We start from the raw sequence: 26,104 nt of genomic DNA, 5'->3' as shown, positions 1-26,104 counted from the left end.
CGGACGGGCTTAAACAGGCTTTTTGGCCCGCGGGCTTAACCTCGGGCCAAAAAGCCCGGCCCGCATAAAATTTGAGTTGGGCTCGGGCTTTGCCAAAATAGCCCGGCCCGAGCCCGGCCCAGCCTGACCTATAGTTAAACTTAAGTAAACCCGGCTCGACCTATAGTTAAACCTAAGTAAAAACCCTATGTGATGTCTATTTGAATAAATTTTTTAATTTGAGGTCATTGATTCACTTGTAGGCCCATTGTTCATTTAAATAGGGGAAAAACATTTAAATTAAAATATAAAATGTCGGAAAATTTTGAATTTCTTTTATTAGGTCGGGCTTCGGGCTTCGGGCTCGGGCTCGGGCTTCGGGCTTTTTATTAGGGCCAGGCTCGGGCCCAAGTTATAGGCCCGTTGGTCGGGCCGAACTCGGGCTCGGGCCTAACAATTTTCTATTAATAAAGAGTCAAAGCCCGGCCCGGCCCATAAACAGGTCTAGCTGAAATGATTATCCCTATGTCAACTTATTGGTTGTTGCATTTAGGAAATCCAAAACCTTCCCCTATCCGACCCCAATGGCGTACCAATTAAACCTAATCCGTTGTAAGCATATATCTGGTTTGGCGTTGGAAGTTCGAACATTTACAAACGAGCGGCCGCTAAGTCCAACCTCCAAAGTCCAAACGACTGTTTTTGGAGTACCTGCTTCCTACACTCCCTTCCGCTTTATTTCCGGTCTCCAATCCATCTTCTTCCTTCGCAGATGGATGCAAAGATCGAAACCGCGAATAAGAAGGTACTCCTTTCCTGCCTCCATATTGTTTCATCTCTCCCTTTTTCTTTCTGCTGATATATTTTTGTGTTGCTGAGTATTAATTGATTTTATTAATCAGCGTATATGGAGTGTGTCCAAAGAGAATTTATTGTTTCGGAGGTTGGAGGTTCAGAGTGCGTATTTCATGTGGATTTTCTGGAATCAGTCTGGCCAGAAATGACTTCCACCTGGGAGTTCACTTCAGTCTCATAAGTGTTAGGGCCAACAAAAATTAAAGTTTCCTTTTTTTTTTTTTTTCCATTTTCCCTTTATCTTTGGATGCATAGAAACGGGGTTGAACATCAATGTAGTTCCATGGGCATCAAACCATGTTTAAACGCTAGCCATTTGCTATGTTCTTACATGTAAATTTGAACTATGATTAGTCTGTTGCTAAATAACTGGCTCCCTAAGAAACATAAAACTGTTTGTTTCTTCTTATCAGCTGGATTTTTCTACTGGTGTGGCCTGGCGTTATTTTTCCAGATGTCTGTTTCCGTGTCGTCAGCATATATCGTAAAATGCCACACTCTTTGGGTTTTCCATTATGTTGACACGTTAATTTGGTCAGGTACTTATTGGAATGGTGAACTTGACAAAAAGGCTAAAAATGAAGGGTGCCAAAGGAGACTGGTGCGAATTCTTGCGTTGTCATAATCATAATGATAAAAAGCGTCGCTCTAGATGGAATCATCCTAAACATATGCCAGTTGATGTATTGGCAACCTTTCTAAAGACATTTACAGAAGAGGAAGATCTAAAGGTAAGCATCTTTTCTCCATTTAAGGTTTTATTCACTATCAAATATGTCACTATTGGCTTCTTTCTTTTTTTGCAGATTTTGGCCAGAACATATCGATGTCTTTCTAACCGTAAAATAATGGAAGATCTTCTTAGGATCTCTCCAAATCTTGAATCCCTTCAGCAGGTATGGATTAGATAGAACTTCATAATTAGTGGTTAATGGAGATCTATAACTGCAGCTTGCAGTATCTGGGTTAAAATCTTTTTCTTTTCTTTTTCCCAATATTTGGAGTTGGATACTTCAATTTTTAGTGCAAATTCTGTATCTGAAATATTGCCCAACTATGTCATTGCCATATCTAGGTAACATAACTCTCCATATGATAGATTGCATGATAGTCTTCCTATACAACCTTCCCCAGGATTTTATCCAATAGATCTCCATTCAGTGTTGCATGGACTCTCCTAAATGGCTAAGTGTTTGTGTTGGGCATGCGTCAAACTATGACACTATGGATTTTTGAAGGACACTTCTATGTGATTTTTTTTTTTTAAATTTTCTCTTTTCGTATTAAACATAATTGAACAGCTAATGTACACAATGAATGACATTTTTCCCATAAAACTTTATTGAGTAACAAATATTTTTTAGAACTTCATTAAGTAACAATGAAGGACACTTGCTTTTTATTTTAACTTTTTGAAGGATAACCACACCTTTATTAAAGAATGATGAAAAATAATCGGAATATATACAATGACACTGGGCATCACCTAAAAAGAGAAAAAGTTTCCCTACCCATATCGAGTCACATTCATTGTATTCGTTCTGTTAAAATAAGCTCCCCCAGCATACCCCAGTAAGAATGATTTCTACCAACCCCTTGTTTTGCCAGTATGTCAGCAAATCCATTTGTTGATCTGTAAATACATTGCACATCCACTACCTTGTCCCTCATTAGTAGCTTAATTTCCTACGTTGTGTTTCTATATGGCCATGGAGTCAAATTTTGGTTCTACAGCCATTGCACCACTACTTTAGAATCCCTTCCTAGAACTGTCAATGGGTTGGGTTTGGTTTGGGACAGGGTGTACCAGTCCCGGAACTGATTATTAATCAGTTCCATAAGTTGGACTCAGAACCAGAACCAATTGTTAATCGGGGATAATTGGATCAGGCCCAATTAAGCTTGACATCTATAATTAGTTATGATAATAACAACTTAAAACTTTATTTTTGATTATATAACATTAATAGAAATGACAATAAAATAGTACTGTTTATCAGTGTTTTAAAAGGCGTGGGAGGCTCGCCTAGAGGCGCCCCCAAAACGCCCTGAGGCGTATGCCAGAGGTGCTGACACCTCTGAGGCGTATGCCTCACACGCTTTTTTCATGAAGCATGCTAGAGGCGTACGCCTCATGCGCCTCATGCACACCTCATGTAAAATGACAGAAAAAAAGAAAAAAGAAAGAAAAAGGAAAAAAGGAAAGGAAAGGAAAAGAAAGGGAAGGGAAGAAATGAGACTCTTCTGCCTCTTCTTCTTCCTCATCCCTCCCTTTTCTTAAGGAGGCTTACACCTCCTTGTGTTTGCGAGGCTTATGCCTCTTATGTTCTGAACTACGCATTGCATCACGCCTCCGCGTTTTAAAACATTGCTGTTTATATATTGGTAAAACAATTGTTTTTAACTAAACTGTGTTATATACTCTATGAAATTTACCAGGAGACCTTTATATACTATTAATTATATACTTGGTTCAGGTCTTAATCAGTTTGGAACAACAAGAACTGGACCCAACCCAATTATTTATTGAGACAAAACTACAGAACCAGAACCGACATAATTGGTTTAGTCAGTTTGGTTCTGTCAGGTAGACCCAAACCATTGACAGCCCTATCCCATTCCAATACCAGATTTTGAAGGTTGCATGTTTTAACCACCCTAAGTCCTAGCACAATTGCTATAGTGTCTGCTTGTACGAAGTTTTCTTGATCAATAGACCCTGAAAATAATGCCAAACTATTTCCACTGGAACCTCTAATTCTAAAAGGCATTTGTTTTTTATTTTTTCCTTTTGATGGAGGACAAAAAGGTCACATTAATGCTTCCTACATCTTGACAATAAAGCTCATTGAAAAATAAGAGAAGAGAAGAAGAAAGAAGAGAAGAAGAAAGAAGAGAAGAGGTAAGATTGGCGACAATGGAACCGTGTTGGCAGTGCCAACATGTATTGGTATTTATAGGGCGTCTAAATTAAAAAGGGTGGAAGACCCTTATGCCCCTGCTATAAGTGAAGTACAATAACAAAAAATAAAAAAGAATTTAAACCAACCAAACAGACCCTAACAAATAGAAAATAATAAATGAAACATAAAATAGACTATTTTAATACTCCCCCTCAAGTTGGAGCATAGAGGTCAATCATGCCCAACTTGTCACACAAGACATTATGCCTCACATGCTGAAGACCCTTGGTGAAGATGTCTGCAAGTTGTTCCTCTGAGCTGACATATGAAGTGCATACTTTTCCACTCACAAGTTTTTCTCTAATAAAATGCTTATCCACTTCAATGTGTTTCGTCCTACCATGGAGGACAGTAGCAATATTGTTGGCAGCTTTATTGTCACAATAGAGTGACATGGAGTTGTTGACTACAAAGCCCAATTCACCTAATAGGTTTCTTATCCACATGATTTCAGCAACTCCATGAGACATAGCCTTGTATTCTGCTTCAGCATTGGATCTAGCCACCAGACTTTGCTTCTTACTCCTCAAAGTGACCAAGTTACCTCCTACAAAGGTACAATACCCATTGGTAAACTTTTAGTCATCGACTGCCCTACCCAATCAACATCAGTATATACTTTCACCTTTAAATGTCCATGTTTCTGGAACAACAAACTAGCTCTTGGATATTTCTTGAGGTATCTAAGGATTCTCTCTGTGGCTTCAAAGTGAGTTGTCCTAGGGTTGTGCATGAACTGACTAAGGACACCCATTGCATAAGCAATATCAGGTCTGGCCATAGACAAATATAAGAGTCTCTTTACAAGTTTCTGAAACTTCTTCACATCTTTCAAGAACTCCCCCTAGCTGATGGTTAGGTTCAATTGGTGAGTCAATTGGTTTCACCCCTATCTTGCCTGTATCTTCTAGAAGATCTAGTACATATTTCCGTTGGGAAATAAAGATGCCCTTTTGAGCGTGGGCAGCTTCAATTCCAAGGAAATAACGTAAGGGTCCTAGATCTTTCACCTTAAATTGAGTGGCTAAGAATTTTTTCAGGTTTTGTATCTCAGTCTCCCAGTATCCTGTTATCACTATGTCATCCACATATTAAAGTTGGAATTTTCCCTTCACCTTTCTTCACAAACAGAGTGTGGTTTGACTGGCATTGTTGGAACCCCATCTATTGAACTGCTAAGTGGAACTTACTAAACTATGCTCGAGGTGATTGTTTTAACCCATATAAAGATTTTTTTAACCCGCACACTTTCTGTTTATTGCCTTTGGCACAAAAACCTGGAGGTTGGGTCATGTACACTTCCTCTTCTAAGTCACCATTCAAGAAAGCATTCTTAATGTCCAATTGGTGAAATTCTCAATCAAGATTTGTTGCTAATGAGAGAAGAATCTTGATAGAGTTCATCTTAGTTACTAGAGCAAATGTCTCTACATAGTCCACTTCATATACTTGTGTAAAACCCTTCGCCACCAGTTTGGCCTTGTATCTTTTAATAGTTCCATTAGCCTTGTGTTTCACTGTGAATACCCACTTGCATCCCACTGGTTCCTTCCCTTTAGGAAGATCCGCCAACTCCCAAGTGCCATTTTTGTGCAGTGCATCAATTTCTTCCTTCATTGCATCTGTCTATTTAGGTTTTGGTAACACTTCTACTACTTTCTTAGGAATAGGGATACTATCAACAGACAAGAGATATGCACGATATGAAGGTGAAATATGGTCATAGGACACAAAGTGAGAGATAGGGTGATTAGTGGTACATGATCTAACACACTTTCTCTTAGCAATGGGAACATCAAGATCATCAATGATAGGGGAATCAACATTGAAAGGTTTAGGCATATCAATAGGAACAAGTGTACCTGGCGGATGAGAATGATCTATCTTCGGAGAATCCGATGGTGTTAGTTGCATAGTGTTAGGTTCCACAGTTCTTGAATTTTGCTGGCTTTTGTGGCAACGAAGAAAGACACGGAATGGAGGAGGATCAAGAAGAGGAGGAAGTTGAGTTTGAGCCTGTGTGTGTTTCAACTCAACCCTACTCTCCCTCTGAGGAGAATTCGAGAAGAAAGGTTGATTCTCAAAGAAGGATACGTCTACGGAGACATAGTACTTGCAAGAGGTGGGATCATAGCAACGATGCCCCTTTTGAGATAAAGGGTAACCAAGGAAAATACAAGGAATAGAACGAGGATCAAGTTTACCCCGAGTAGGAGATAGGTTATGAACAAACAACGACACCCAAAAACATGCATTGGAATGGGGGACAATGGAGCTAAAGGAAACAAAAGCTGATGTGGGGTCTTATACTCTAGTAATCGAGATGGCATACGGTTGATGATGTATGCAGAACACAGAACATCCATCCAAAAATGTTTCGGAACATTCATATGAAGTTATAAGCCACGAGCTACTTCGAGAAGGTGACAATTCTTCCTTTCAGCAACACCGTTTTTCTTAGGTGTCCTAGCACAAGAGCTTCGTTGAAGAGATCCACTTGAAGCAAAGAGTTCCGTGAGATCATTATGGAAGTATTCATTTGCATTGTCTGACTAGAAAATATGAATTTCAGTTTGGAACTGGGTGAACACCATGCGTTGAAAATCTTTCACAATTTTAGGCACTTCATCTCTAGATTGCATAGGGTAAATCCAGGTATATCTAGAGTAATCATCAATCAAAGTAATGAAGTACTTGTATCCGACCTCAGTAGGTAGAGTAATAGGGCTCCAAACATCAGAATAGACAATATGAAATGGAAATTCAGATCTTTTATTTCTTAAAGGAAAAGAGCTTCTACAATGTTTACTCAATTGACATGTCTGACATTGCAACTGACTAACTGACAAAGACTTAAACAACTTTGGAAACATAACTTTTAATGACTCAAAAGAAAGATGACCAAGACGACTGTGCCATAAATAGGCTTGATCCTCATTGAATGAACTCAAGGACTAGCCACGAGACCAACTTTATTCTCCAAAACATGAAGATGGAAAGAAAGTAACTGAACAATTCAAGGAGTGAGTAATACTACTAATGGAAAGCAAATTTATAGGTAATTTAGGAACATGCAACACATTAGAGAGGGTAAGGCCGAGTGGGAGAGATATGGTTCCTTAGCCGGCTATGGTAGAGAATGAACCATCAGCTTGTCCCACCTTATCTCTCCTAGAGAGAAGGTTATATTGCCTAAAATAAATTTGACTTACTGGTCATGTGGTTTGAGGCTCCGGAGTCAATTACCCTAGGGGAATTAGATGTATGAGATGACACATGGAAAGCAGTGGCAATATTACCTGATGTAGACGCAAAGGAGGTAGGAGTAGGACCAAAATCCATCTGGTGAAGAGTCCTACCATATAACTCCAAATGGTCACGAAAGGAGTTGATAATATCTTCCTTAGGGTCAGAACTGGGATGCCTTTCCTGATTTACCATGGGGCTAGTCTCTTGAGATACCATATTAGTTGAGTTATACTTTTTCTGATTCTACTGAATTGGTTTCTTACCTTGATTAGTTGTTGACTTCTTACCCAAATCCTATGTCCATTTAGGTTTTCCATGGAAATCCCAACATATGTCTCTGGTGTGTCTTGTCTTATGGCAGTGAGTGCACCAAAATTTACTTTTGTCATTTGTTCTCTTCTAAGAATCACCCTTCTTAAAGGAACCTTCGACATTAGTATCTGTACTTCCTCGGACAGCTAGGGCAATTGGCTCCCCCTTTGTACAATTCATCACACTTCTTCTACTCTCTTTTGACCGGACTAGGGCATAAACCTCCTGAACTGATGTCAAAGTCTTTACTTCCCAAGATTTGCACCCTGATAGACTCATATGAAGAATTCATCCCCAAGAGAAAAGAAAATACCCGTTGCTGAGAGACGAGTGACTTGTATGCCTTTGCATCTTCATCACACTTCCAATTCACATTTTGATAGTGATCCAGTTCTTTCCAGATCGATGTCAGATCTGAATAGTACAGCGAGAGACTTCTCTCCCCTTGTTTGCAAGTAGAGGATTCAGCTTGCAGTTGGTATATCTTGGCATAGTGTCTTTGCTCTAAATATGTGGACTTTGCTTGTTCCTATATTTCACACGTAGTTTCAGCCCACATGAATGTCTTTCTTACCTGTGGCAGCATGGATACCAAGAGCCATGACATCATCATACTATTTTCTTGGTTCCACCTATCACATTCAGCACTTCCATTCTTTGGTTCCTTCACTTTCCCATTGATGTATCATATTTTCCCCCTAGCCGTGATGTAGAGTTTTATTCCCCTAGACCATTCAAGGTAGTTTAGACCGTCGAAGGGAATAACAGCCATGGGGAAGCTCATATCCATTCCCCCACTCACTCCATTTTGATTTCCTGAAACCCTTGAAGTAGCAGAATTCTCAGAGGACATGGTCAAAACAGAATTTCAGTCTCAACACTCAACTTAGGATCTCTCCTTATATCAGAAGAAAAAAATGCTCCACACACGAGTGACTAGTCCGCACACACTTCGGTTTTGGACTTTATTTGAGCACAAGAACAACACCACTTTCCAGAAGAAAAAGGTACGATCAAACTGTTTTTCAGACCTGTATGGGTTAACAGTCCCAGCCTACTAACTTTCTAGAAGGTCTACGAGCATTTATCATTAAGAGAGATCCTTACACATATGAAATCAATCCAAACAACAGAGAAAACAGGTCATCCGTGACCTACAGTCACCTTTTCACAGGTACAGGATCACACGATCCAAAACAGAAGAGGTATAAACCTCACAAGGGTCTGACGACATTCAGTAGATCAGATTCATTCGTTTTTTACTCTTGGTACACGGCCAAGGAAAGAAAAGAAAGGAAAAAAATAGGGCTGTACCAGTCGCAGGTTAGTTTTGATCAACCCAGATTCAGTTCTCTGTTCTGCCCAGATTCAGCAAGTTGAAGAAGAGAGAAACTTGATCGATCTGCTCTCACAGTCAATAATCCTGCTCTGACACCATCTTGACAATAAAGCCGATTGAAAAATAAGAGATAAGAGAAGAGAAGGAAAAGAGAAGAAAGAAGAGAAGAGGTAAGATTGGTGACAATGGAACTGTGCTGGCGGCGCCAGCATCTATTGATATTTATAGGCCGTCTAAATTAAAAAGGGAGAAAGAGCCTTATGCCCCTGATATAAGTGAAGTACAATAACAGAAAAATAAAAAAGAATTTGAACCAACCAAAGAGACCCTAACAAACAAAAAATAATAAATGAAACATAAATAAACTATTTTAACAATAGCCATTACACATCCAAATTTTGTCAGTTTTGATTTATGTGGATGGTCAAATAATCTTCCTATAAGATGGCATAGGGATCGGGTTAGAAACCATTTTTTGATAGGAAACAGTAACTTTCATTGATGAATTAAATAAAGTTAGAAACTTATTGTGTTTGTTTCCACTTCATTTGTGGAATTTTGCCTACTGCTATACTTTCTTAACATTCGTTACAAACTGCTTAGGTATGTAAGTTTATCATTTTATTGATTATGTGCTTATTTTTGTTTACTAGAGGCTGGTTCGTTTCACTCTTCAACACCCACTGTATCCATTCAATTACTTTTTTCCATCATATAATGAGGTCTGTTCCTCCTTACTGATCACTATTCCTTTTTTTTTTGCATTATTATTTGTTTAGTTTATTAAGCACATTTTTTTATGTAAATTCTATTTCTGTATTTTATTTCCTTAAACTATTTCTTGTCATTATAAATACTTAAAAGAGCAGCCCAGTGCATGAGGGTCCAGCCAATGCTGTGTCTCAGGGTCTGGGGAGGGACAAATGTACACAGCCTTACCTCTGCAGATAGAGGTTGTTTCCAAGATTTGAACCTTGGTCACCCAGGTCACAATGAAGCAACCCAATCGCTGCACCAAGGTTCATCCTCTCTCATTATAAATACTTTCATGAAATAAATAATTGTTACTCAGACATGAAATGATATTTGGACTCTTCATTGTCTTAGTGTTTTCTTATTTCAAATAAAAGAGACCAGAGAGAAACATGGCTTTCAAGGAAACAAAAGAAATTGAACCTAAAAATTGGATCCGAGTCTGATGGTGATGAATATTTCTAATATGTTGTTTATGGTCATTGTCCTTCAAAACTTATCTGGTGTTCTTCTAACACTATTCAGAAATTTTTTTTGGCGAACAACACTATTCAGAATTAAGATGTTACTAGTCAGAACCCGTCTGATGCACATGCTTTGTAAAACAAAATTGAAGCTGATGAACCCAATGGCATTTCCAATGGAGATGATCCAACTCATGCATTATTTTTTAGGTTATGACTAGCCAGTCTAACTACAATTCAAGTTGCACCTCTATATTAAATTTTATTAACATTTATTAAATTCTATTAATTTTTTAGAGTTTAATTAAAAATAATTGTATAACTAATAATTTTTTAGTGATTGTTAATTTGTTCATCATCATCATCATCATCATCACCATTCATGCCTTATCCCAACTATATGGGGTTGGCTACATGAATCCTATTTTGCCAATTTGTTCTATTTAAAGCCATATCTGTTATTAAATTTAGTGCTTAAATCATTTCTTACTACTTCTATTCATGTCCTTTTTAGTCTACCTCTAGCTCTTTTACAGTCCGTTTGATTGCTGAGAAAGGATGAGATGGGATGGGAAAGGATGAGATGAGAAGTGAAAATTTATTTTCTCAATCTTGTCTCCTATGTTTGGTTGTTGAGATCATTTATCCTACAAAATCTGCTTCCTAGTGTTTGGTTGCTGAGAAAATTTTGTAGAATGGTTGGATTCATTCCATATTAATGAATGATCCGTGTAATCTCCATTTTGACAGTACAAGACTTGTTTTTGGGATGATGGCAAAATAATATATGAACATAGCCACGTGTCATGCTGACATGACACAATTAAAAACTCCTATATATTAAAGATATAGCCTACTTGTAATAGTTAACATAGCAATTCCATCAAACACAAATGTCAAAAGTTGGTTCCCTAGGTTCAAAAGTTAATCTAGAAGAAGAAATCAAAGGAAGGTGGGAGAATGGCAAGCTATCTCTACACTCTACTCAAGGAAGCTTTAACAGAAAAATGCAAAAAAAAAAAAGAAAAAAATACCTGAGGTTTATCTCCGGAGCTTCGAGTTCATGGATGACGACAAGAGCACTTCGATTTGGTTATCGAGAGCAAAATGTGGGAGGGGAGACAGATCACATATGATTCGGGGACATAATCTCCTTGCCGTCTGAGATCTGAAGTCGAAGTTGAGGGAGGAAGGGAATGATATTTTTCGGTGGAATGAAATACCAAATAACCTTAACGGTGTGAAACGGGATGGAAGTACTTACCGGAGGCCGTAAACTTCGCCAGAGATGAAGGATACAGGTGGTCGGAGTTCAGGCCATTGCAGAGGTGGGAGATTACAACAGTCCACCCCTCGACAAAATTTTCTCATTGTCATCGCGCAACTTTTGTTTCTTAGTGGGGTCACACCTATTTGGTGAGACCCCGTATCCCATATTTTGAGAATGTTATTCACATCGCATTGCAACATGTCTCTCAAAACAGACATGAGAAAATAGGAATATTCGGTGAATATTCCTGTTTTCTCATCCAGGTCGCGTGAACTAAATGGACTGTTAGTCCCTTCCACTTGTAACAAATTACTTTTTCTAACTGGAGGTGTTGGTGGTCTTCTATGCATGTGTATGAATCATCTTAGTATACTCTCTCATTTTATAATCTATTGGAGCTACTCCTAATCCTATCCTTTCTATTTCTTTTCCACTCATCCATCTTACCATTTGCAGTTTTGTAACACTCCTCTTTTGGACATGTTGTTTCTTGACTGCCGAACACTCTACTCCATGCAACATAGCTTGTCTTACAATTGTCTATAGAATTTTCCTTTTAATCTAAATGATATTTGCCTTCACACAAAAGTCCAAATGCACCCCTCCATTGTGCCCAACTTGTTCTAATTCTTTGGGTGGCATCCTCTCGATCCTTAATCTCTCCCTTGTTATGAATTATTGAACCAAGATACCATAATGTATTAATAAAATGAATTTTGTTTATTTTTATTATTGTTAAATAAATTCATATTGTTTTTGTTAATTTTGTTGATTTTAAATTTATAATTTTTTATTTTTATGAATAATTAAATTTTATTAATGCTTACTATTTTTAATTTGTTTTTCAAAGAATTTTAAATTAATATTTTATTCATTCATATTTTTACTAGCTTCATTAATGAAAAATTTCTTTATCTATGTACTTGTATTAATTTTGTTAATTAAGTTTATTTCATTTAAGATAGGTATGTTAAGTTAATAAAGTTGTTAAGTTGACTTAATTGGTGTCCATTTGGGAGGGATTTCATGAAGTAGTTTCTAATATTACATGAGTTGTTAAGTTAACTTAGTTAGGGTATGTTTGGTCTGGTTAAAATAGTTTTTTTAATCATTGTTTATGTACTTTGACTACAGCAGGGGCATAAGGGTCTTTTCCCTTGTAATTATGGTTACCCTATATATAATAATATAAGCTGATGCTGCCAGACTGATTTAGAACTCTCCAAACCTTTCTCTTCTCTCTCTCTCTCTCTCTCTCTCTCTTCTCTTCTTCCTTATTTCTCATCTTTTCTTCTGCTAATATGGTATCAGAGCAGTTCTACTGGGTCTGAGAGCAGATTGAACAAGTTCTTTCTTCTTTATCTTGCTGTCTTCTTCAACAGAGATCAATGAAGTTGACCTATGACTGGTACAAGTTTGTTTTACCTTTTTTTTTCCTTTTCTCTTGGTCGTGTACCAAGAAAAAACCCTATGAAACAAAACTGCTGAATGCTGTCAGAGGAATTGTGAGGTTCTGGCCTCTTTTCTGTGGATCGTGTGATCCTATACATGAGAATGGGATACTTGTAGGTCATGAATGACCTGTTTTTACCCTGTCTTGGTGTGACTCAACTGTTTTATGATCTCTTCTAGTAGTTGGTGTGTTTAGATGACTGGAAAATTGGTGGACTGTGACTGACTCAACTGTTAAACCTGTGCAACGCTGAAATCAACCTAAAAAATATTTTTTTTTTGGATAATTGGAGCTAGTCTATGTTCAGGTTGTGTCCAGACCGGAATGTGTGCATGTGGGCTGCATCTCTAGTGTGTTTTTAAGACCTTTTTGGGTGTCAGGAGAGATCTTAAGGTGTGTGTTGAAACTGAAAAGTGTTTCAATCATGTCCTCTAAGAATTCTGTAACTTCTGGGATTTTAGGAGGTCAAAATGGAATGAGTGGGGCAATGGATATGAGTTTCCCCATGGCTGTAATTCTCTTTGATGGACTAAACTACCTTGAATGGTCTAGGGAATTAAACTTTACATTACTGCTAGGGGGAAAATAGGATATATTAATGGTAAAGTGAAGGAACCAAAGACTAGAAGTGCTAAACATGACAGGTGGAACCAAGAAAATAGTATGGTGATGTCATGGCTCTTGTGTTCCATACTGCCACAAGTAAGGAAGACGTTTATGTGGGCTGAAGCAGATTGTGAAATATGGGAACAAGCGAAATCTACCTATTTAGAGCAGAGGCATTATGCAAAGATATACATATACCAAGTACAAGCATTTAGAGCAGAGGCATTACTCACTCCTTGAATTGTTCAGTGACCTTTCCTTCTTTGTGTGTGTTTCAGGATTTGGCCTCGGGGAAGACGATTGGTAGAGGAAGCATGGTGGATGGTCTCTACGTGTTGGAGAATAAACCAGTCTTGTGGCTATAGAGTCCTTAAGTTCATCTAGTGAGCCTGTGAGAGTCATGCCTACTTATGGCATAATTGTCTTGGTCATCTTTTATTTGAGTCTTTAAAACTTATGTTTCCTGAGCTATTTAAGTCTTTGTCAGTTAGTGAGTTACAGTGTCAGACATGTCAATTGAGCAAACATTGTAGAAATTCTTTTCCTTTAAGAAGTAAAAGATCTGAATTACCGTTCACCTGGTTTTTCTATTCCTCATGTATTTGGTTGTGTCTGTTTTGTTCACCTTCCGCCACATGAGTACACAAAGCTTATTCCCTAATCAACAATGTGTGCTTTTGTGGGGTATAGCTCTAATCATAAGGGCTTCCTTTGCTATGATCCTTAGTTTCGTCGAGTTCGTGTATCTCGCAATGCCATCTTTCTTGAAAACATTTCCTTTTTTAACCACATTTTTAAGTTGCATGTTACTTCCATTTTGATGCTGTACTCTTTTGATTCTACTGGTTCTTCTAATTCACTTCCTATTCCAGAATTGCCCCATGTCTATTCTAGGAAGAGGCTAGTTGCTCCGACTCCTATTGCTTTTCCCCCTTCATCACCAGAAGCTGATCCATCAACCCTAGCCATGAGTTCCTCTTCTTCTCTTGATCTTGTGAGTACACCTGCACCTATCCTTGATCCCTAACCACCCTTCGATCCCCCTTTATGTCGTTCATCTCGTGTTTCTCACTCTCCTGATTGCTATAGATTTCCTTCAAACCATAGCTCCTTTTCTGTTGTTTTGTTTGTCACAGATATTCCTGCATCTCACCGGAAGGCTATGGCTATCCCGCATTGGAAAGAAGTCATGGCTAAGGCTAGTTGCTCCGGCTCCTATTGCTTTGCCCCCTTCATCACCAGAAGCTGATCCATCAACCCTAGCCATGAGTTCCTCTTCTTCTCTTGATCCTGTAAGTACACCTGCACCTATCCTTGATCCCTAACCACCCTCCGATCCCCCTTTACGTCGTTCATCTTGTGTTTCTCACCCTCTTGATTGCTATAGATTTCCTTCAAACCATAGCTCCTTTTTTGTTGTTTTGTTTGTCACAGATATTCCTGCATCTCACTGGAAGGCTATGGCTATCCCACATTGGAAAGAAGTCATGGATACTGAGCTCTAAGCCCTTATTGATAATGATACTTGGGGAATGGTAACTGCCCCTCCAGATGCCTCTCTAATTGGAAGCGAGTGGGTGTATTTATGAAAACTCAATTCTGACAGAAGCCTTGATGGATACAAGGCACGTTTGGTGGGACAAGGGTATAAGTAATATGGGATAGATTATAATGACGCATTTTCCCTTATAGCTAAGACTGCTCGTTTATTGCTGGGCTATATCTGCATGTAAACATTGGGAGATTCATCAGATGGATGTTAAAAATGCTTTCTTACACGGAGACCTCAAGGAAACTATTTATATGAAGCCTCCACCAGGATACTATGATGGTTCTCCCTTGGTATGTCGACTTAAAAAGTCCTTGTATGGTCTTAAACAAGCCCCCAGGGCATGGTTTGAGAAATTTTGTTCAGTGATCATAGATGCAAGATTCATCCAGAGCCCCTCAGATGATTCACTGTTCATATTGAGACGTCCCCAAGGAATCACACTATTATTTTTGTACGTGGATGGCATTCTTATCACTGGTGATGACAGTCAAGGCATTTTTTCTCTGAAACAACTTCTTAATCAGTCCTTCAAGATGAAGGACCTTGGTCATCTCACTTCTTTCTTGGGGCTAGAAGTTACTCACTCTTCTCGCAGGTATTTTGTTAATCAGCACAAATATGCAATGGGTCTTGTGAAATCTACAAACCCGAGTGATGAGTGATGACAAATGGGTTGACACATCTCTTGAGATGAATCTGAAACTTTCAAAGGATGATGGGACCCTCTAGCAGATACTACTCTTTATCGAGAGCTTGTTGGTAGCCTGATTTACCTCATCGTGACACGTTGAGATATCTCTTATGCTGTCCAGGTGGTCAGTTAGTTCGTCTCTTCTCCTCGACAACTACACATGATAGCGGTTCTTCGTATTATCAGATACATCCGTGGAAGTCTTTCACATGGCATTTTCTTTCTTGCATCTTATTCTCTTGGCTTATCCGCCTATGCAGATGCTGATTGGATAGGACGCCTAGATACTAGACACTCCACTAATGGTTGGTGTGTTTTTCTTGGTGACTCTCTCATATCCTAGAAGTGTAAAAAGCAACCGACTGTTCCCAAGTCCTCTACTGAGGCTGAATATAGGGCTATGTCCTCTGTTTGCAGTGAGATTATATGGCTAAGAGCCCTCCTTGATGACCTTGGGATCTCGTTGTCATCTCTAGTTCCTATTTATGCTGATAATGTGAGTGCTATCAAGATTGCATCCAACCCTGTTTTCCATGAGTGAACCAAGCATATAGAGGTTGATTGCCACTTCATTAGATATCAGTTTCCTGCTGGAAACATATCTTTGCCATTCATGTCTTCTGCCTTACAGCTTGCTGACTTATTAAAGGCTATGACTCATGCTCGCCACCAGTTTCTAGTTGACAAACTGATGCTCGTACCTCGGTATCAGTTTGAGGGGGGGGGGTGTAGAGACTGATTTATGTCTCTTACATCTTTCCTTTTTTGACTCTTGGGACCACTCTTTTATGTTGTAACTTATGTACACTATTCTTTTGTTTTATTCTTTTTTGTAAGAGAAAGACAAATCTGTCCTTTCTATGTACATTTTCATATATAAGTTAATCTTTTATGGGTGTGTGATTCAAGTGAATACACCCTTTCATTTTCTAGTGTTTCCTCTCTGCTTTGAACTGAGTTGATATCTTGTACTTATGTTTCTCTTATTTAATAAAATTTTTCAGTTACTGATAAATATATATATATATATATATATATATATTGAGCACATCTATAACTGAAGTTTTTTTTTTTTTTTTTTTCCTTTTCTTTCAATGAAATCTGACATGGATGACTTTGACACGTATGATCTACTTTCCTGTTAACTTGTTGGAATCTCAAAGCAGGAGTGGGTGGTTACAAAGCTAGGTAATATTTCAAAGATAGTGGAGTCAAATGCAATGTATGCTATTGATTGTGAGATGGTTCTTTGTGAGGATGGTGCAGATGCGGTAGTGCAAGTATGTGTTGTAGACCACAATTTTGAGGTACTTATTAGCCATGCTATCATTTCTTATACAACATATTCGCTTCCAAAAGTTTTGCTCATTTTACCTTTTGGTCTATGTTAAAGGACAATTATATTCTTTTCCATCTTCACCTGGTATAAATATGTGAAATTCCAGGTAAGAATTGATGAATTTGTGAAGACAAACAAAGCTATTACTGATTATAGAACCCATGTTACTGGAATCTCTGCAAAGGATTTGGATGGAGCTACTTGTACATTGGCTGATATACAGGTAATATGGCATCTATTTATATGGAGTTCATCTTTTTCTTGCACTTTCCTTTCCTGAAAAGAGTTGGTCTTATGCAGAAGTCACTGAAGAAGCTATTAAAGCATGGAGCTATTTTAATTGGCCATGGTTTGAATTATTATCTAGAAGGTAGTGATCACATTCATATACGAGTATACCTCATAAATTTGTTTTCACTACCATTTCTCTTTAAGATGCCTACATTTTCTTCTGCATTTACACTGCCTTAACTTTATATTATTCATGTTTGTAGCCTTATGTTTCTCATTCTGTTTTACAGCACTAAAATTTGATCATGCGAGAGTAATTGATACATCTTTAATTTTCGAATCTCAATCTTTGGATGCTCCTGCTACCAGAAACTCCTCTGAAGCAATACTTCCCCAAGTACAAGTTGGTTTTGATTTTTGAGTGTTCTACTATCAATTATCTCAGTTATCATATGTATTCTGTTGTTTCTATTTCATGCTAAATATTTTTTTTTGAGAGAAATAATATTTAGCCTACCAGTTTTCAGATTGATGCTTGTTTAACATATTAGTGGTTTTTTTTTAAAGGTGAAAGGAAAATTTTATTATAGAAAAGAGAAAACTGAATTGCACCCGGAGAAACTACAACTGGAACATCTTGAGAAACAAGCAACGAAAGCATAGTAGGCATAGTACCCTCCTTTCAAGCACTGGATACTACACCTAGAAACTCCACCAAAAGCACATTCAATCTTCCCCATCAAATAAATCATGTTGCCCTCCTTCATTCCAAATTTCCCCCTTCCCCTGCAGAAGATTTCATAAATCTCTCTTCCTTTTCCTCTCAAGTTCTTCAAAAACTTTTCTTGCAAAAGTCTCCCCTCCCAAAAAGAACAAACCCAAAGTTCTTCAAAAACTACCTTGCTCTATCCTTTCCCACTTTGGCACCACCTTGACCCCAATCTCCCCCACTTGCCCTTCACAACCACTCTCCTTCACAAGCAAACCATTTTTTCCAGACTCCCCCATAGGAGACGATGACAGATTCTTTTTCCCATCAAAACCTTGCAAATCCCAATTCTCCCCAACAGGGTCAACATGGTTGGGATTTCTGAACTTAACCCCTTTTCTTTTGTAAATCCTTTTGAATTTGTTGGTAGGTCCTGCCCTTACCAAACCATCTTTCAGTCGAGAAAAAACCTTAGTAACATGTACAATGGGGGTTTTAGTTGAAACTCTAGGCTTCTTCAAAACGGTAGGCCCTGCCCTGACCAAACTAAACCATCTTTCAGTTGAGAAAAAACCTTAGTAACATGCACAATGTGAGTCTTACTTGAAACTCTAGCCTTCTTCGAAATGGTAGCTTGTTCATGTTGCATGGTGTGACTTCCTTTTTATTTTTCTTTTCTTTTGTAATTTTTATGAAATACAATTTGTTTTGCAATTTATGTTGATTTTGCCTACAAAGTGGAGTTTTTTCTTTTAACCCCCCTATAGAGAGGAGTTAAACCATGGAAAGAATTATATAATCTTTCTTATAATTCGCATGCTCAATGGTTAACTATTGCCGATGACCCTATAAGCACTTTGGAGGAAGCACTTGATGCAAGCAGGGCGTAAACTCAAGCATGGTTGAAATCAACCATAAAACTCAGTCATATGACTTGGTTTCTACCAATGAGTGATTATTCAATGGAAGCGGTCTTATTGTGTAAATGGTTTGATCCTTGCAGTGTTCATCACTCATGGGCTACAAAAAACTTGAAGAACCAACTTACTTTTCAAGTCCCTCAATTTTTTGGGCTATTGATTTATGAACACAGCAAGGTTCGGTTTACTCGGTGCGACTCTTCCTGCATGATCATTACCTTCTACTAGTTTCAAAGCAACATAGAGTCGATGAGTTTGACATGGCTATTAGTTGCCTAGTCTGGGTGAGGTCAGCCCCCAATTTGCCAATTTCTGAATCCATTAAGTAGTTTGATATGACTATTAGTTGCCTAGATTGGGTGAGGTCACCCCCAATATACCTACAAATCATCCCTCCATCTATGTATGCACCTGATTTCCAGTTTCTAATTCACGGTTCTCTTAATTATCTATGAGCAGTCTGTCACTTGTCAATGGTTGCTTCTTACTGGTAAACTGGTCTCAAAATGGGGTCACAGAAGCATAAGTTACTGGAATAATATATGTTCATGTTGCAGAAGCATATATTAGTTGAATAATATATCTCAGCAGCATCGGCATATTCTATTTTGTTGCATTTTGCTACCTGTCTCCTGGTACATTTTTTCTCTCCAAAGCAATAGTGGTCTATCACTTGTCAATAAAGTATAAAATGATTAAGTATTTGATAATTTTTATTACCTTTCAAATAAGGGAATAAAAATAGAAAGAAACATTGTATCAATTGCATCAGCAATATTTTTGCTAATATGGGGGCTGATATAAGCATGTCTCACCAGATGTAAGTACATCTTTTGATATGTTGGGCATTACATTTATATTAACTTGTATGTTCAACTAGTATAAATGAATCTAAACCATTTAAGTCTTGGTAATAATACTTTATCAATCAATTCACTTTCTAATGATGATTCATAGTCATGGCCTTATGTTTGCTATTGGTCATGTATTGTGCTATTTTGCATGTCCTTTTCCTATATGATGATGATGATGATGATGATGATTTCATTCTTAGGTCAATCCTGAAACTGGATTTAGCTACCTGGTTGACCAGTCGATTTCAGCTTCATTGACACTTTAGTGTAATTCCATTTTTGCTTTAGTACTTCAGAACATTTTATGAACACTTCCATCTGTTCTTTAATTGATTTCAACTTTGGAGACATCATTTGCTCAATACCAACGTTTTAACATTGCCTATGATGACCAAGACAAGTGATTATGATTTCATGCTGTTTTTCTTCCCAAAATAAAAGGGCAAAAGATTTCATATTGTTTCAGATGTCTGAATGTTTTTGGATTTGCTTATTTGCAGTCAAGTTCATGCAATGATGTTAGAGAGAAGTGTGCTCAGCATAAATATTTAGATGGTGCACGAAATACAATGAAACTAGTTCTTGCCAAGATAGAACGGGGGTTTGGTGATGTCATTGACTTGTCGTGTAGAGATGTAAGTCTGAAATTTGGTACATGTCCTCATTCCATATACCAATGCAGGAGGCTTTACTAATGCATCATGTTCTTCAAAATCATAGGTACTGAAAGTTGAAATGGCGAAGCTGCTTCTTCACACGGTACCAGTTGAAGTGTCAATGGAAGAATTAAAGAAAATCTTTCCCAAAGACTTCGAAGTTGATATTAAGGTTTCATACTTCTTACACAATTAATTTTTCTTTAAAGACCTCAAGTAGGGGCAAGAGGGGATGAATAATGCTGGTGTTTGGAATTCACGATATGATGGTTTATTGAAATCTATGTCAAAATTGTCCAAAAGTTTCCAGCCCATTTTAGTAATTCTCTTAGATGTTGAAAACCATGCTAACAGTTGTATTGACAGCTCACTTCAAGAACTAAAGGACGAAAATATTTTGCATATGCCGTTTTCAAGGATCCGCAAGCGGCACATCAAGCATTTGAAAGAATTGAAGGTAATAAAGGAGAGGTATGCATCAATTCTAACCGACCTACTTAAAAAGAATATTACCAAAGACATCTACCTTAGCATTGTTTACAACTATAGTAGTTAAAAAATTCTAATATCATCTAGGGACCTCAGGCTGACAAGCATGCGAGCACCCCAGAGCGGCCACGTTTTGCAAAAAAAGTGCCAAAGGTTAGGTCCATATGAAGTTCACCTCTCCCAAGACCCCAGCCAATTTTTCTTGGAGGATTTTTATTGGCTTCCCATATTTTTAATACTTGTAAATTTAAAAACACGGAACCACATATGTAAGAAATGAGAGGAGGCCCATATGAACTCCATGGTTATTGAGAGGATCCCACGCCTCCCATCTTTCCTCTTTCTAATGTAGATATAGATTACATTCCACTAGTCTCTACCATGGTGCTTTATGCTTCCTTTCAGACCACTAATGTATAGAATATCATCTCCAGTAATGACATGATAGTAGAAGGGGAAATTAAAGAGGAAATCACATCCCTATTTTTGGGAGTAGGAACTGATGGTAATTTTGCTATCACTTTTATTAGGACTCATCTGGGCGGCCTCAGAAACTCATCTTGCTTCAACTGAGCACTGGAGTAACTGCTAGTTTCTTTGTCTGTAACATGTTCAGTTACAATATCATTGATCAATCTGTTCAACCAAATAAGAGATCACTCCAAATGGAGGAGAGCATAACTGAGGCTAAGAAGCAGAAGGTGGATATGGGCGAGGAGGCAATCAACAAGTCGGAGAGCATAACTGAGGCTAAGGAGCAGAAGGTGGATATGGGTAAGGAGGCAATCGGCAAGTTGGAGAGCACAACTGAGGCTAAGAAGCAGGTGGATATCGGTAAGGAGGCAATCAACAAGTCGAAGAGAAGAAAGAGGAGTAGAAAGAAGCAGAAGGAGGTGGATATGTGTAAGGAAGCAGTCAACAAGTCGGAGAGCACAACTGAGGCTAAGAAGCAGGTGGATATGGGCAAGGAGGCAGTCAACAAGTCGAAGAGCAGAAAGAAGCAGGAGGTAGTTATGTGTAAGGAAGCAATCAACAAGTTGAAGACTAGAACTGGTTCAAATCAGCGCAACTACCATCAAGAAGAGATTGAAAGACTGAAACGGCAGCTGTGCCAAAAGGATGATGAAATCCATAGTTTGCAAAAGATAGTATCTGTTCTTATAGGGAACCAAGGGTTTCCACCTCATGTTGGACAGTGAAAACCATCTGCGTAATGGTGTTCATCTTCACTATTATTATACAGAACGTGAGTATCTTTTATTGAAATTTACATGCATCAGCAAAACATATTGAGAATCATTTCTAGAAGAGAAACAGAGAGACTGTTACCCTGAAAAACCTGATGTTAAACACAGACAAAACAACTTCCAATCCATGATCATTCAATAATAATTACATGGGAAAATATAAGAACTATACCATATAGTGGTGCTACTTAATCAGGTAGAAAATTGCTTCTCATAAGGCGATGGGGGATAGATTCCAGTATATGGGCCTGCAGGGTGTGAAAGACAAACAGAAACTGGAATATTTGATAAAGAATAGGAATTGGTAATTAAATTGTATGAATGAAATATGCCTGGTGGAGGGGGGTAAGGCTAGGCCGAAGGTGGGGGGGTATATGGATTGGGAGGAGAGGATGCCGGTATTAATAAAGGGTAAGTAAGTAGCGGATACACTACTGTATTAGGTGGATACGAAGGGTATGGAACTGCCGCAGGGTAGGCTGTTGCTGGCGGTTGTGGGTAAGAAGCCACTAGGGAAGCATATGGTGGGTTTTGGGATGCAGCTGGTTCTGCGTATGGCGGTGCAGTCGGAGCGATACTTGTCGCCGGCTTCTGCATTTGCCCAATGAATTTGAGTTAGAAGATCAGATCTCTGCCCATGTTATTTTTAGTTGCTAACCCATATATAACACTTGCTTACTTTAGTCTTATTATACCAAACTTACATTAGCATTTGGGTATCGCAGTATGAGTCAAATATCCCCTATGTATCTTCAAAGGGATCTCAAGCAAAGTAATGTTACCTGGCGGTAATCTTTCAGAAGCTTTGCTCAGGATATTGCTTTATCTCCCACTTTGCTGTGTAGCGGCCATGTCGTGTCGTCGGAGCCCTAAGAACCTTCTCGAGTCGAACCCAACAGAGCAATACAACCAGAAAAAGAAAGAAGATATATTCTGAGAATATGGTCTGTCTATAAAGCATTGCCGTTTGCTTTCTTGTTTGTAATATCCGTGAGAGTGCGTGCATGAGAGAGAGACGTTCTGCTGCCAGAAACGTGGACTTTGAGTTCTTGAAGCCCTATGATGAGGGTGATATTGAATTTCTTCTGGAATGTAGGGTTCTTGCCACCGTCTGTAATATGTATACAGCCAGGCAATACGAACATTGTAAAATGTAAGTTCTTTCCAAACAACTTCTGTGCCATTGCAACGAGTAAGGCCACCTCATTCGGGCGCCCCCGAGTCTCCAGTCTGCAATCCAAGCGGATATACAAGCTGGGCTCATCCCATTATTCCTCTGTGCTACTGTCAGTACTACATCGTCGACCCAATTGCTCCTCTATGTGCAGTGGCCAAAGAGTATGGAGTTTGGGTTCACATCAATGCAGCATACGCCGGAAGTGCATGCATATGTCCTAAGTTCAGATACTTTATCGATGGGGTAGAGGATGCAAACTCGTTCAGTCTCAATGCACACAAGTGGTTCTTCACCACTCTCGATTGCTGCTGCCTTTGGGTCAAGGACCCTAGCGCCCTTGTTAAGGCACTATCAACCAGTCCTGAGTATTTGAGGAATAAAGCTACTGAATCGAAGCAAGTGATAGACTACAAAGACTGGAAAATAACCCTCAATCGTTGATTCCGAGCCATGAAGCTTTGGATGGTGCTTCGGGGCTATGGTGTGGCCAACCTAAGAAATTTCCTTCGGACCCACGTGAAAATGGCTAAGCACTTCGAAGAGAAGGTAACCATGGACAAGAGGTTTGAGATTGTGGTGCTGAGGAATTTCACGATGGTATGCTTCCGATTGCTACCGCCGCCGGTGAAGGATCCTGAGGATGAGACGCTCAGGCAATCGTCGGAGTTGGAATGTGCAAACGAGATCAAACCATAAGTTGTTGGAGTTGATCAACTCGGTTGGGCGCATATACATGACGCATGCGGTGGATTTTTTACATGATCAGGTTCGCTGTTGGTGCAACCCTTACGGAGGACCGCCATGTGAACTTGGCATGGAAGGTAGTGCAGGAACATTTAGGGGCCATTCTCAAAGCGTGCTGATTAAGGTGGCGACCTGCGACCACCATTCCGTATTTGTGGAGTTGAGGGTTTAATTCCGTATTTGTATCTATTAAATCATCTACATTGAATTTTTTTTTGTATCTCTCTCTCCGTTTGTATGGCCGTCGACATCGGCCGCCAGAACTCGAAAGAGTTTATCTCCGGTGGGTGGGTTACGAAAGGGGGTGCCAAGGGTTTCAGTTCATAGTAGAATAGGAGAAAGAATACCCAGAATGTGAGAAGAAACCCTTTTGGGCGAGAAAGAATTGACGGACGTGATACAAACAACGTGAAATAGAGACCGCATGAGTCATCCTAGTGCACGTGTGTCATGACACGCGTCGCGCCTAGGTTTCGAGGGACGTTTTTTGGGGGCAAGTCTGCGGGGGGTAGATCCGTTCTCTGTCCTTCAACCTACTACAAGTACATAGTCTACATCCAGTGACTGGATATTTAGCTAAATCTGTCTCTACATCCAGTGACTATGGATATTTAACTAATCTGTCTTGAGGTAGTGGTTGAAACTCATGACGAGGAGATGATGCACATGAACAGTGTTTTATTTTTTTTATGGAAAAAGATGATGAACAGTATTTTTGAGGGTAATTTTGTCACTCTCAAAATATTTAATTTGCACGTGTCATCAGTACTGAATTGACAGTTTTTGAAAATTCGGATAATATATTTTAAAATTTTAAGATTAAAGTGACATTAGACCCAAAGTACAGTATACTAATACTGTAATACACAATTTTTTTTATTTAACAAGATAATAAGTTAATATAGGTTTTTTAATATTATTAACAGAGTTTTTTTTTTTTTTTCTTAGTTGAAAATGGCAATAAGCCTGTTAGTCTAGTAGTGCAGTTGTAGTTGAGGTAATTGCCGTTGAATATCACAATTTGGTGCTTGTCGCAAGTATCTAGTATCGCAAGTCACTTGGTTGCATATATTAGGCTTCTATTGCAGATCACATTGAGGTGATATCGTAGATCACAATAACATGGTATTGTAGAATGATTTTGTTAGTCTAGGCTGTGTTTGGTTGTAATGCAAATAAATTTGCACTGATACAAAATTATGACAGTACAAAATGATTTGAATGTAAATTTTGACTTATTTTTGTTTTAAAAATTAATTTATTTTGTTCGATTACAATACAAATGAAGTAAATTAAGACATAAAACAAAACAAAATAAAATTAAACGAGAATTTATATTTTTTTCATTTGCACTCCCATGCCTTTTTATTAGTGCTAATAAAATTGCACCAAACACAACCTCAGCGGTCTTACAATCAAAAACATCTTGTACATGTTTTTTTGGTATTTGCTGATACGCACCATATTAATAACCCCCCTCTAAATTCGGTGGTTGTGGGTTTTTGGGAATTGAATATCACCATTCTAACGTACCAACTGATACATCACTCAGTAGGCGAAAAACACCTTTTACCTTGGGGACCAAATAAGAGGGCAAGAGTACGTGTGACAAAATAAGGGAGCTAGAGCGTCAGGTGTATTGAAAGCTTGGATCATCGTTTAGGTTAGGGTTCAACACAACAAAAAGAACACCATCAGTCTTCGGCTTTCTCCACCTCCATTTCTGGCATTTGTAGAGAAGACTGAAGGTTCAAGCCATGGAATGCAAATCTATCTCCTCTACAACCTTTCTAGCAGCCTCCAATTCAGTGTTCTGCACATGGATATATATCATCTCTTCCCCTCCCTCAATTGCCACGCAAAATGAAATAAGGCACCTGTTTCATCCATAGTTGTTCAAGATGACATCTCTAAGAATGTGAGAACGTTGTTGTGTGACTCTGTTTTTCTCTTCACTTGAGGTTGATAGAACTTTTAAAAGTTTCAAACCCAGACTTCACCACTGTTTTTCCCTTTTACTGTGTTGAGTTGTGATGCTCAGAAATGTCAGCGGTGGATTTGATAAGTTATTAACTCTCTAAGTGAGACTTTCTTATTAATCAGTAATTACTACATCGAATTACTACAAGAAGAAAGTGAGGCTTTAATGGCGTTTTTCTTAGTGACATTTATTTTATCGCCACTATATATTTTCTTTAATGGCGTTTATTGAGAATGCCATTATATTCATATCAGAAACGCCATTATATATA

The 26,104-nt window shown here is 38.5% G+C and overlaps 2 protein-coding genes, 1 non-coding gene and 1 pseudogene across 11 annotated transcripts in view; all 4 read left to right on the top strand.

Moving 5' to 3' along the window:
- The first annotated feature begins 577 nt into the window (after positions 1 to 577).
- Positions 578 to 26,104, top strand: part of LOC104588125 (small RNA degrading nuclease 1-like) — a 34,693-nt gene continuing 9,166 nt past the window's right edge. Inside the window, exons 1-13 of one of the 9 annotated variants that reach the window (XM_088894083.1) lie at positions 578 to 784; positions 1,374 to 1,565; positions 1,641 to 1,730; positions 9,351 to 9,419; positions 16,653 to 16,793; positions 16,932 to 17,048; positions 17,129 to 17,195; positions 17,347 to 17,459; positions 20,040 to 20,174; positions 20,260 to 20,367; positions 20,562 to 20,666; positions 20,772 to 20,837; positions 21,215 to 21,930. In XM_088894083.1, coding sequence (XP_088750209.1) covers positions 752 to 784; positions 1,374 to 1,565; positions 1,641 to 1,730; positions 9,351 to 9,419; positions 16,653 to 16,793; positions 16,932 to 17,048; positions 17,129 to 17,195; positions 17,347 to 17,459; positions 20,040 to 20,174; positions 20,260 to 20,367; positions 20,562 to 20,666; positions 20,772 to 20,837; positions 21,215 to 21,883 — 1,905 coding nt within the window. In that variant the 5' untranslated portion in view covers positions 578 to 751 and the 3' untranslated portion in view covers positions 21,884 to 21,930. Of the gene's footprint in view, positions 785 to 1,373; positions 1,566 to 1,640; positions 1,731 to 9,350; positions 9,420 to 9,561; positions 9,717 to 16,652; positions 16,794 to 16,931; positions 17,049 to 17,125; positions 17,196 to 17,346; positions 17,460 to 20,039; positions 20,175 to 20,259; positions 20,368 to 20,561; positions 20,667 to 20,771; positions 20,838 to 21,214; positions 22,023 to 26,104 lie in introns of those variants that run through there. The other 8 variants (XM_088894084.1, XM_088894082.1, XM_019196101.2 and 5 more) reach the window with 8 other exon arrangements.
- On the top strand, positions 9,723 to 16,622 carry LOC148803752 (uncharacterized). The gene is made up of 3 exons (XM_088894090.1): positions 9,723 to 14,237; positions 14,380 to 14,535; positions 14,678 to 16,622. The coding sequence occupies exons 1-3, from the start codon at positions 14,064 to 14,066 to the stop codon at positions 14,780 to 14,782; spliced, it is 435 nt and encodes a 144-aa protein (XP_088750216.1). The 5' UTR covers positions 9,723 to 14,063; the 3' UTR covers positions 14,783 to 16,622.
- On the top strand, positions 19,162 to 19,328 carry LOC148803751 (small nucleolar RNA snoR137). The gene has a single exon (XR_016081781.1). It is a non-coding gene; the product is annotated as a small nucleolar RNA snoR137 (small nucleolar RNA).
- Positions 22,991 to 24,550, top strand: LOC104588124 (tyrosine/DOPA decarboxylase 1-like; annotated as a pseudogene).

The sequence above is a fragment of the Nelumbo nucifera genome, chromosome 1, assembly GCF_055504915.1.
Source record: "Nelumbo nucifera cultivar China Antique chromosome 1, China Antique-T2T, whole genome shotgun sequence".
Lineage (NCBI taxonomy): Eukaryota > Viridiplantae > Streptophyta > Magnoliopsida > Proteales > Nelumbonaceae > Nelumbo > Nelumbo nucifera.
Note: the sequence above shows the minus strand (reverse complement) of the source record. Positions and strands in the feature narration are given on the sequence as shown.

Excerpts from the sequence above, each read along its gene's own strand:
- LOC148803752 (XM_088894090.1), top strand. The coding sequence starts at position 14,064 with ATGCTGTACTCTTTTGATTCTACTGGTTCTTCTAATTCACTTCCTATT. Across the intron at positions 14,238-14,379 it reads CCTCTTCTTCTCTTGATCTT|ATATTCCTGCATCTCACCGG; the intron begins GTGAGTACACCT and ends TGTTTGTCACAG. Across the intron at positions 14,536-14,677 it reads CCTCTTCTTCTCTTGATCCT|ATATTCCTGCATCTCACTGG; the intron begins GTAAGTACACCT and ends TGTTTGTCACAG.